General features: G+C 31.5%; 1 protein-coding gene across 1 annotated transcript; it reads right to left on the bottom strand.

Annotated features, from left to right (window-relative positions):
* Positions 1–9,561: 9,561 nt before the first annotated feature.
* Positions 9,562–13,100, bottom strand: LOC126701172 (uncharacterized). The gene is made up of 2 exons (XM_050399293.1): positions 12,603–13,100; positions 9,562–9,648 (listed from the first exon to the last, which is right to left on the bottom strand). The coding sequence occupies exons 1-2, from the start codon at positions 13,098–13,100 to the stop codon at positions 9,562–9,564; spliced, it is 585 nt and encodes a 194-aa protein (XP_050255250.1).

Genomic DNA, 13,100 nt, shown 5'->3' with positions numbered 1-13,100 from the left:
TATTTCTTTTGATCAATATCGGGTTCCTTGGAGGTTCTTATTTCCTCAAACTATTTGGATAATCTGGCTTCACCGCAACAACTTTGTATTCAGGAATAAGAGAATCAATGAGCATTTACATTTGCAGTGTATTTAGAAAGGTGTTGAGTTTTATGCTATTGTTCCCGATAATTCAAACAAGCCGCCCAGAACTCAAATTCAAGTCAAATGGACCAAGCCTAATCCAGGTTGGGTGAAACTTAATACTGATGGGGCTGCTGGAGGAATCCCCGGTAAGGCTGGTGGGGGTAGGGTGCTTCGCTGTAGTAGAGGGAATTGGATTGCTGGTTTTTCTAGGAATCTTGGTGCTGTTTCCAGCACTATGGCGGAGCTTTGGGCTCTTAAAGATGGTCTTATACTAGCTAAACATCTTAATCTAGGGAATATTAACATTGAGCTGGATGCTGAATTTATTGTTCATTTACTTTCTAACCCAAACATTGTGAATCTGATGCTTGAACCCTTACTAAATGACTACAGGACCCTGATCAACTTGATGCCTAACTGCACTGTGACCCATATTTTCCGGGAAGCTAATAGATGTGCAGATATTATGGCTAAAATGGGAGCTGAGTTAGTTTCTGACTTCCAAATTTTGTATGAACCACCGCCTGTGGTGGATAATGCGCTAGCTTTTGATAAAGCTGAGCTATTTTGTAATAGACTGATTGTGTAATGCTATTTCCCTTCTGTTGTTTACCAAAAAAAAAAAAAAAGACCATGCCTTAGATATGTGAAAAATCGTAATTGGAATAATATTATATATTCACAAATTATTGAAATAAAAACTCATGATTAGAATAACTTAATTTTCATGTGTGAAACTTTTAATATATATATATATATATATATATATACCCCATAACAAGTTATCTCAATGTTTGTGAAAATTTACATATCACTAAATTAATTGATTTTTGTGTGGTCATAAGAGATTACAAATCATTTCTAAAACATAAAAAAAAAAAAAAAATAATAAATAAATAAAAAAGAAGAAGAAGAAGATTATTGGTTTTGTGATTAGAACAAGATTTGATCAATTATCGTAACATCATAAATAATTTAATTTATCATATATTTAATGATATGAATTGTGGGAGGCCAGTAGGGGAGATCGACAAGTCTCCATGTGAAGGGCCAGGAATGAAATAGGAGCACTATAAAATAAAAAGAGATCCCCAATGACTATGGATTGAATCCAAAGAAAACACTTATCCTTGTAACTTATCAAGTGTAAAAGGCTCTTTGTCCATTCTGAGGAAAATTAACTTAACATTTTATTCTTAATCAACCTGTTGAAACTCAATTTTCGTTTTTTACTTTATCTTTGAGCATAACCTACCATTTAGGAATCTAAGTGTTGGCCTGTAAACCCATCTTTACAAATTAATTCTAGTGGGTCTTGATCTAGGCCCAATCATCTTTTGGTCCTTAGATTTTCACCCCACACATGAATAAAGTGAATAAATTAAGAGTCATGGCAGCTTACACCCCCAAGAAAAGTGCACTAAGGCTATATTTAGTTTCTTTATTTTCATCACCCAATATTCTATTTTCATGACTCATTTCCCAAATTTTGTGAGCTCCACCACAATTTGTCTTAATTGGTTTTGTTTTTATAACTCAATTTCCCTCAGTCAAAACTCAAAATTTGAGTTTGAGTTGTGAAAATTAAGAACAATGTTTTGTTGTTTTTGGGTGATAGAAAATGAGTTATGGTGATATTTTTGTAATTTTTAGCGACCGAATCAGACCCACTTCTTTGGCCTAGTGTTGAGACTGGCCTTAACTCCTTGTACAAACTCTTCTTTCTTTTTCTTCGTCATTTGCTTTCCTCATTTGAAAATGCCACAAATTCTTCCTCAATATTTGCATTAAAGTTGGTTGCATTTGAAGATGAACTTCAGTCTTAGTCTCAACCCTAATTTTGGTCTAGGTCTCACATCTCTCCTTTGATTTCCCCTTTCTCTTGTTTAGATGGTGCCATAGTATTGATTTTAGCTCTCTCTATCTCACATCTCTCTAATCTAACTTATTTTGGGAGATTTGAGCCAAAGGTAAACTTAAATCTCTCTCCATCTCTAAATTCCTACTCGTCCAAACATAGATTTGTTTTTCTCTCTAATTTGTTTTTCTTTTTTTTTTTTCATAATTTCTTGTTGGATTTTTTGTTAGATCCGTGTGCTTAATCTTCAACATTGAAAGTCTTAACGAAACCACCACCACCTCTTAAACAATATTCACCTTCTTTGAACTACTACACCTCTCTCTCTCTCTCTCTCCTTTGAAAGGTATGCATATCTCTCTCTTATTATGTGTATGTATGTGTCTCTATGTAGAGGTTATTTATTTATTGTTGTCAAGTCAATTTAAGATCGTGACTTGAAATCTAATTTGACCAACTATAGGCAATTTATATCAATTCAATTGGACAAGAACTAAGATATTAATTATATAGTGAAAAAAATATGGTTTTAAATGGTTTAAGACCTTGGCACAGGAACCGGTGAAAACAGAGACTTAGAACTTATACACTCTGTGAAAAGTTACTACGTTTGTGCGTTTTAGGGTTTTGAAACCAAGTGCTTTATGATCTTCATCATTTATGAAATGAAGAACTTTGCAGCCAACAACAATCAATCAAGTTGCTGGAGTTAGTCACATACTGGAATATGTGCAAAGGAGTTAGTCACAAATTGGAGATTTTTGCAACAAAAGAAAGAAGTCTGCTACAAGATTAAGTTCAATTAGGTATTGAAGTGAAGGTTCAATTGTAGGTTGGTATATTGGGATAGGCCAGGATAGTGGTAAAATTCCTTATACTTATAACTGTTTGATTATTGATGAGTGGATTCTTGGGAGTGGCGACCTTAAATTCACCAGGTGGGATTTTTTCCTTGCGAGAGGTTTTCCCCATTTATTAATAAATCACCATATTAATTTATTTTCCACTACATATTAGTTATTTGGTGATTTGTTGGTGCCTCCATGATTTGCATGTAATTTGACCTAATTAATCAACTTGGGTAATTAGATTAATTAATCGAGGCCAATCTATTTTAACCTAATAGTTATGTCTACAATATTTTTATAACAAATTTTAAAATAACAGATTGTTACTTACTATTATTCAAAGTGGTAGCTTCAAATTAAAACTAGAAATAATTCGATACCTACAATTTTGTTGTGAAAATGTTGAAAATATTATAGACGAAACACTTCTAAAAAAATATATTATGTAAACTAGTTTAACACTCATTAGGAAAACCAAAGCACGAATAAATATTTGATGAGTTGTTAAAAAAGCAAAAAGCGGAGTGAAAAATAAATGCAAAGAAAGAAGACATATAATCTTCTGTTAGCCATGTTGATTCCTACGTCATGCGTGCCAATCCTTTTCCTCCTCAAATTTCCAAATAAACCATCACATGATGCTACAACCAAGTTGAGCAGCCATACACCCAACACTAAGTGCCCTCTCCAATGCTTGAAATGTTGTCCACCTCCTCTGAAAGCGTACTCAAACAAGAATCGGGTACACTTGAATCAGAAATCAAGGTTTTACTTTTACATTCAATTTTTTGGAGTAAATTGAAGGACAAAATTGCCTTATGCCATTTTCACCCAAATTATATGGCCTTATACCCTCCTTCCCAAACTAATTAAGGAAATGCCCTTATTTTGAAACTCGACTTTCTCAAAATCGAGTTAAGTCCTATGGTGACGTTTTTAAGGACCTATAGTGACGTTTTGTAGCTCGAGCTCCATGAAATCGAGTTATAGGCAATTTTATTGCCTATAGTGGCAGTAACTCGATTTCATGAAGATCGAGTTACAAAACTTCACTATAGGGCCCCAGATTTTTTTTTTTTTAACTCGATTTTGAGAAAATCGAGTTACAAAAGATGGACATTTCCCTAATTAGTTTGGGAAGAGGGGCATAAGGCTATATAATTTGGTTGAAAAGGGCATAAGGCCATTTTGTCCGTAAATTGAATATGTAATTATACTGTTTATGGGTGTTAGAAGTTTAGAAACTATGCAGTAGAAAATGAAGTCAAGCTAATTAATTTAGCTCTTTTAGTCGTATCTAATGATTCTAATCCAAATTTATAATAAAAATATAACTCTTCAGGATCCAATTGTCTATATTTCCAAAAACAACCGTACTATCTACTTGAAAATAATTTAAAAATATGACAAGACTTAGATATAGCTCCTTAATTACAGTCTACTAAGTTACCCAATTAAATTTCAATGCATATATGTGTTAAGGAAAAATACATCTCGGAGAGAAGGAAATCCTATTCAGATTTCAGGGAGAGGGCTTGGCTGCTTAGCAGCCTTCTTGGCTAAGCTAAGATCAAGGTGGTTTGGTGTCAAAGTAACACTAGAACTCCAAAAGTGACATCAGTAGCCACATCTTGGATCTCCCATTGTGGGAAAAGCCCAACCTAAAGTACAAATAAATTGGGGGTCCAGGCCCAAAAGCCCAAAGTTATTAGGAATAGACCACCACAGAATTAGTAATACAACATTCCGCAAATGTTCAAGCCTTCATGCATATATGGCATGTATAAATAACATGAAACATGCTATACAAAAAACTTGACTTGTTTCGACTTTTAAATCTTTCGACACTTTTGAGATATTTATCATTATTTTTAACTTTTTAAAGGGTCAAATATCTTCAATAAAGATAAATCACTTGTTTTGAGGGTCACAAAGGCTATCAAAATTTCTTTTTTGATGGTGTATATTTCAAAGGTCATTGAGGATCATCTTGACTCTCAAAATAATCTTTTTTCGTGGGTTTTTAATTTTTTTTTTCATGGGTTTTGACCCTTGTAAAAACCTAACCTTTTTTTTTGTAGTAAAAGGCCTTTGCACAGTTTCTCCTTTGACATGCACCTAGTGCTATTGCAACCTTTCAATGGGAGCCGAGAGGTGGTGTTGAAGTCTTTGACTATGGGGCATGGATGAGTTGAGAAAGTATCTACTATTTAGAGGCCACACTAGTTGCCATTCTTAATCAGCTTCAGCTTGTACTTACTGATCTTGGCAACATTCGAGAGACTCAAGCTTCACATGGTGATTGTCTTGACCATCTTTTTGATGAGATGTGTTAGATGAACACTAGGATTGGAAGTGATTGAGAACACTTACCAAGGTTTTGGAGATCAGTGGAGGCCCAAAATGGGATTGGAGGAAGAAATTTGAAGAAATTTTGAGTGCGGGTAATTGAATTAATTAACGGAGGTCTATCTATAACCCAACAAGTTGTATTAGAGAAGAATCTACTAGTTCTATTAGAACACCCATGAGTTCTAATGTTAAGCTCATTATTGACTTGTTGGGTAAGAGTGTTGATCCCACCGTATATAGAAGTATGATAGGAATCCTCCTTTATCTAATTGCTAGTAGGCTTGACATTAGCTTCAGTGTTGGACTATGGGCCATGGATATGAGTTGAGAAAGCATCTACTATGCCAGATGTATGAAATGCATAAAAGATTTTTCCATGAGAACAAGTGGAGAAAGATATAAATCGACCGCAGCAATTGTACCAAGACATAGTGCAAAGGAAGGCCTTCACCAAAATATGGGCCTAACTAAAGTAACCAACTCAGTAAAAATGAAGCATCACCAATGAGTTGTAATGAGTATTTTTGGGGTTCTAGAGTTCTTTTTGGACCTCACAGTCTCAAGCTATCTACGATCTCTTGTTAGCTCTCCACCCTCTTCTCTGTTTGTGTCCCTCTCAAGTTTCATTTGATTTAGTTTTTGCTTCTATTAAAAAAAAAAAGATTTAAGTCCACATGGCATCCATGTGGCATCAAAATGATTATTTTAATAACACCTTTTGACATAACATAAAAATGTTAGGGGCTAAATCGACACAATTAAAATATTTAGGACCATTTTGAAATATGAGACAAAGGTCAGTGATCAAAGTTCTAATTAAAACCTAAAAAATAAGATATGTTTATTCATATATATGTGCACTATTAATTTGTTGAGATATTCCATTAATTAAAAAAAAAAAAATTCTCCCATATTGTAAAATTTATAGTGTATACTATTTGCTGGGTTAGAACAATCATGGTTTTCACTTGCAAGTACTCCTTCGAGAATTTGTAGATATTGGTTTAATTCCTTTTTTTTCCCCTTTTTTTTGTGTGTGCGCGCAGGGAGGGAAGGGTGGGTTCACATTTCTCAATTTTGTAGTGATGAGCTGCTTGTATTGACAACATATCATTATAAGTTAACTTAATGACTTGATTTTTAAAATTGAGGGATGCAATTAAAACAATGAATTTTTGGGAGTGAAATTCACATGATTAAATGTATAAGATGAACTGGAAAAGACTCCCATGGTTGGGGGACCAAAAGTATAGTTTGACCTAATTTAAACTACCTACTACTAGTTTAGGAAATTTCAAAAAATAGAAGTTCAAAATAAAAAGTAATTTCCACACCATCTTTTCTTGCATAATATTAACTAGCATGTAACTCACACTATGTGTAGCTACAATTCTACATATACCAAGATTTGTACATCATACATTTAGCTATGGTATTTTAATATTTTTAGGTTGTATTTTTTATTTTAAGTCTTTTTTAACTGTAGCTTATATATAACTTAAACCATGATAATTTCATGTAATTTTTTGTTAATATCTAAAATTTAAATATTCTATCAATATATAACAATACTTATCATTTTTATGGTTACTAAAATGAAACATATCAGTGGCACATAATATTTCTAGTATGTTACATAGTCCATAAATTGTTACATATTATTCTAAGATCAACCTTAAGGTGATTCAGATCATAGGTACTAACACAACAACAACAACAACAACAAAAAGTTATGAAATTAAATGTGTGATTGGTTCATTTAATATATATGATTTTAATTTCCAAAATTAACTTAATTCAAGTGGTTTCTCAAATTAAAAATAATAATAATAAAAAAAAACTTAATTCAAGTGGATCGATGTGCAAATGCAAGAAAAACTACTATTTAAAAAAAAAATTGTGTCTATTAATTGTTAAGACAAAGATGTAAACTTATTAGTACAGGAGAAAATTAAAGAAGAAGAAGAGAACATAGAAACTTACCTGTTGTGGTGTATTTGGAGCACTTCGTGAAACTAGTGCCTGTATTAAAAAAATTAGATCAAGTTTAGAGTTTTTCTTTTTCTTTTCTTTTTTTTCTTTTGCTAATTCAATAGCTGGAAGATGGAGTATTTGAACTCCAATATTTCCATTGGAAACACCAAGAACTATTAATTGAACTTCAAAGCTCTTGACATATTTAGAGTTATACAACATAATCTTTTGTATATAGTTTGACCTAATTCAAACTATCTACTACCTCTTTTAAATATATATATATATATATATATATATATCTACTACTAATCAGTACATTTCAAAATAGAAGTTCAAAATAAACTTAATTCAAAATAAAAAATAAAAATAAGAAGTTTTTCGCACCAATGTTCTTGCATAATATTAATTTTACTAAATTAACTTAATTCAAGTGGATTTACATTCGCAAGAACTACTATTCTTAATTTGTGTCTTTTAATTGTCAATATAAAGATACAAAATTATTAGTAAAGGGTTTTTTTTTTTTTGAGAAGGTAGTAAAGGGGAAAATTAAAGACGAAGAAGAAGAAAGCAGAAAAAATTACCCGTTGAGATATATGTGGACTTGGAGCATGTTGAACCAGTGCCTACATTAAACAATTATATAATTTTTTTTTTTTTAGAATCAAAGTTTAGAGTTATTAAAACACAATTTATTTCATTGGTTTGATGTGTCAACATATATATATATATATATATATATAGTTTGACCTATTGTTTTGATAATATAGATACACTAGTCGCTAACTCGTGCTATGCACGGCTTATTCGTGAGGTAGACTAAAATAATTTTATAAAGCCTTAAATTGATTAAGAAATTACACCATTACATGATTTATTCTTCTATGACTTCAATTTGTGTTACAATTTGATGAAGAAACCATTACTTGAACGTGCAATGGCTTATAAAAAATTTGCCAGACAATTTCAGATACAGCAAAAAATAACTCAAAAATTCAAATATTAAAACTTCTGAAAGACCAAAAAATATTAAAGAATCAAATGATTCACTGCTTAGAAATTATTGAAACAAAACAGAATATATATGACTAAAAAATAGAAAAATATAAGAAAAAAGATTGGGTTACATTCAAAAGAATAATCCATGGCTATAAGTTTGCACCCTATCATAAAATATCACATTAGTGAAGTAGAGAGATAATAATAATAATAATAATAATAATAATAATAATAATAATAATAATAACATCAATGTTTGAGTTTGAGTTTAAGTTGGATCTGTTAGAGAGATAGAGTTTTACTCCTTGTTAAGTTTGGATTAAACAAAAATAATTTTGTTTAAAAAAAATGATGAGTTTGAGTTTAAGTTGGACTTGTTGGACTTGTTAATTTTATTTAATAAGTCTTAGGATGCTCGGAATATCCTATGACAAAACCGAAAATTTAATGAAAAATATGGTATAAATAAACTAAAACAAATCCTCCAGCAATTATAAAACCATAACCTAAATATAGAATATTAAATCTCTCATAATCTGAAAGAAAACAAAAAATAAAGTAAATAACAAAAGTGTACGATGAAACGAACTTGAGAACTGGTTACCTTTGTTTTACTTTTTGATTCTTAGTACTAAACAAATTGCCAATCTAATTTTAAGAATGAAATACAACTTTAAAAAATCTATAAAATCGAGCATTGTAAACAATCAAATCAACAGTTAAAAAAATTTTAAGAAATAAATCTCTATCAAAACATAAAAGTAAATAACATTATACTTTCAAATTTCACAGTTTTAACAAAGTGACAAATCCTTCATACATTTTCAAACAGAACCACTTAGGAGAAACAAATGTAGTCAAATGTATTCAATAAACTGTATCAATAGGATCAAGTTTCCAAATCTAAGTAACAGATGATAGAACCACTCAGGTTTATTAAAAAAAAATTATTAATATATACGAAAATTATAGCTTCTTCTAAACTATTTATTCATAACCAATTCAGATGCGAGCATAACGGTTAGTATTACCTAGATATAGTCTTCTCGTTCTTTTTCTAGCCATCCTTTAGAACCTTATCTCGGATTTGGTGTGGCGCCAACATATTTGGGTCACTGATCTCTTTTAAATTAAAATAGATTTCGATTCCCTTGTCCAATACAGCGAACTTGGAATGAGTTTTTTGCTTCCTAGATCTTCTAGTAACTTTTGTTGGACACGCTTTTGATTCTCTCATCTACTCTTTGCTATCTAGGCATATTGAAAAATTAATAACAGATAACAGGAAAAAATACTCAATATCAAAGCATCATAAATAAGGGGGTGGGAAATAATTGCATCAAGCATTTAAAAAAGAAAAAAAAAAAATCTATAGGGCTAAATCCACATTTGCATATGTATTTAACCATTGTCATTCCACAGTTGCCACATTGCAATGAAATTTTCAATGTTAGACATGAAATCAATATCTATGGAAATTTGGAAGCCCTACCAAAAAGGTAAGCATAAACAAAGAAACCAAGATTTTGAATAAGAAATTTAACAAAAACCAAGTGATCAAAGATACCCATTGACAAAAAAAAAGATTTAATAATAATAATCACATATCAAAATTTGGATTTCCAAAAGACATGAATTCAAAATAACCATTTCCAAAAATACCCTCTGCTCCCTATGCTAATAGGAAATACCTGTTAACTTACTATTACATTAAGCTGAATAGCGTGTTTTTTCTTTTTTAACTGTACATGAGGTATAAGTTTAAGTGGGTATTTATCCTACGTGGCATAACATGAAACATTTTAATAAACCATCAGCTTAACTGTTAGTATTATAATAGGGGGGGCATTATTGAATCAATTTGGTTCCTTCCCTTTATATCTACAACTTTGTATCTTTCACTTTTCAAAATTTTGAAAAATGCAGCAAAAACATGCATGTGCAGAATTTGGTGAGAAGCAAAAAAAAAAAAAAAAAAAAAAAAAGCTTGTAATGTAGAAATGCTCATAGGACCAAGACTTAATTGGTTTAAAATATAAATTCAATGTTCAGCAAGCATTTGATTGTAATTTAAGCGGTTTATTTTATTTATTTATAGTGAGAGGCTTTCAAACGGTGTTGTAGCAGTAAAAGTTAAAATTTTAACTTAAAGCTGTAAATAATCTGCATATCAATAATCATGAACATATATAAAATTGATTTAGGAGTAAGCATTGTTTTAAGAAAATAACTCACTTAGAAAAGATGGATTGTGGATAGGAATTTCGAAACTAATGAAACAATCTATGCTTGATCTGCAAAAAAAAAAAAAAAAAAAAAAAAAAAAAAAGAAGAGAAAATTAGAGGAGCAGTGAAGCGTGACTGGAGATATAGATGAGAGAAGCGGATGATAGATGGGTGAGGAAATACCATTTGATGTGAATGTCATAGGCAACAGAGAAGATTATCATTTTTACATATGTGTGAAAAAAAAAGTAAACTTTCTTTAATTGCTAAGATTAGCATTCCTTTTTCTTTTTTTTTTTGAGGGGGGGGGGGGGGGGAGCGGGGGATAGATTAGCATTCCTAAGATAAGTATTTGAATTATAAAAAAAAAAAAAGGTCGCATCAAATACCAAGCATAAAATTTAAAATAAGAACAACAGTAAAAGCCTTAATATTGTTCACATTTATTTCTTTTCCAGTACAATTCCAGCAACAAATGAAGCATCAAATTAATAACCTTTCACACATTTTTTACTGTTTAGTTTCTAACAAAACCAAAAACTCAAACTTTGCTCATTCAATCAGTCCCCAATTGAACCAAAAACAAATTCCAATTTCCCTCATCATTCCCCCACTTAATCCTCCATTTTCTCAACAACCAATCAAAAACCTCATTGTTTCTAATTACGCAAACTGAATAATCCCTTGAGTTATACTCTTTAAAGAAAAATAACAAATAAAAAAGCATATATAATCACATCTTTCTTGGGAAAGAAACAAAGATGGAAAGCAAGAGGGAAAAAGTGAGTTAGGGCAACAAGGAAAGAACCAAACAAACAATATCAAAATCTGAAATCTACAAATCATAACAGAAAACCCCAAAACATCTAAGCAAATATCTAAATCTATACCTATCCAACCAAAATACCCAAAAACTAAGTCATATTAAATACCCAGATATAAGAAAGGGGAGAAAAAATAACCGATGGCAGTTTCGACGATCTAATGATGGCAGGTAAATGGCCTGAACGGAGTTAATGGCACTTAGATTTCTCTTCCTCAATCTCAATTCCTGTGTGTGCCTGCGGTTTCCGTGTTCTGAGTCTGGCAAGGGAACGGATGGCGGCGGAAAATCTAACAGTAATTGTGTTTTGCTTCTTTCTCTTCTCTGTTTCTCTCTCCGTGTCCTAGGCCTCATCGCCTCCCTTTATTTCCATCTCTGTGTGTATCGTATTTATATCTCTCTTTCTCTGCTTCTTTCCCCGTTTCCTCGTCACCTCTCTCTCTCTCTTTCATCGCCTCTCTATTTCGATCTGTGTGTATATGGAGGTGCAGTGAAGAATTGCAAGTTTGAGTCTGAATTTTGATCGGGAAATATGATTTGGGTTTTAGGGTCTGAGTCTTTTTTGTTTTTTTGTTTTGTGGATAAGCGGCGTGAAAGGGTGTCTTTTATTACTTTTTTTTTATGTTTTTTTTTTAATATTGTGCTGACGTGGAAATTTGTGGGAGCTTCAAAAACTTCGGTTATATATATATATATATATATTGATAAATAAGTGAGTAAAGCATTTATATTATATTCATCCATAAATAGGAAATGCTAATTTCCCTTAAAAGGTAAATAAATACTAGTTGTTACCATTAAACCTTACAATAAAAAAATAAAAAATGATATGTTGATAATATTTTCACAACAAAAGGCTGATTGTTAATAATGGATAAAAAAATAATTTCAATGATGAATTCAAATTATAACTAAGTACAACTTATCAGCTAAAATTTGTTATAAAAATAATATAGATGTAGCATTTTATTAAAAAATATATATATAGCTATATAAATATGTAAGTTGTTATAGCATTCACATCAGCTCACTCAAAAACTTTCATCTTTTTTAGTATAAAACCTACTTTTTCTATTTTACATAATTACTTTTCAAAATATTCCACATCATATTATCTATTTTACATTATGTGAGTGATTTTGATAATAAATGTGTAAAATTAATATCTTTTTCTATTTTGCATTAATTGATGCAAATGCTCTTACTCTAATTTCATTTTGAACTTACTACTAACATTATTTTTTTAAAATAGCCAAATATGAGGGAGTTACACATATATGGTTATAAAAAAAAATTATTTTAGTAATTTTTCCTATACTTGCTGACTTGCTGTTTACTCTTTATATTTTTCAAACCAAAATGAAAAAGTAAAAAACAAAAACATTTTCCTTACCTGTTGAAGATTTGGGGCACCTGCAGGAAGAGGGAGGCCTGCCTTGGCCCGGAGCAAGACGTAGCTATCCAAGAAATAGTTATGGTGGGGATGATGATGCTGGTGGTGCCTCCGTGCCTCATAGCACGTAGAACAAAGGTCGTAGGTGTTACCTCCAGCATTGTCAAAGCATGCAACGCACGTGAAATACAGTGTCATTAGGCCAATTCTACAGTAACCACACGACACACCCCTGGTTTTGAAGATGTAGTAAAACGTGAGGACTTCAAAGAAATCCGAGAACCCGTCTCCATTGCGGTCCAAACTACGGAAAAAATTGGGGTCGACCCTGTTGTATCCGTTTTGAACGAAGAATTGGATGAACTCATTGAAGCTAACTCCGCCATCGCCATTTGTATCCATTGAATTGAAGAACTCTATTGCTCGTTGCCTAAGTTCATCGGAGGCATTACTATAGTAAGCTGAAGCAGCCATGTGTAACTCTTCCATATTTGCCAT

This window comes from Quercus robur, chromosome 9, assembly GCF_932294415.1.
Source record: "Quercus robur chromosome 9, dhQueRobu3.1, whole genome shotgun sequence".
NCBI lineage: Eukaryota > Viridiplantae > Streptophyta > Magnoliopsida > Fagales > Fagaceae > Quercus > Quercus robur.
This window is presented reverse-complemented; position numbering and strand designations above follow the sequence as displayed.

Coding starts and splice junctions, on each gene's coding strand:
- LOC126701172 (XM_050399293.1), bottom strand. CDS start 13,100: ATGGCAAATATGGAAGAGTTACACATGGCTGCTTCAGCTTACTATAGT. Junction 9,649..12,602: donor GTGCCCCAAATCTTCAACAG/GTAAGGAAAATG, acceptor CCTTTTTGGTAG/GGCTTCCAAATTTCCATAGA.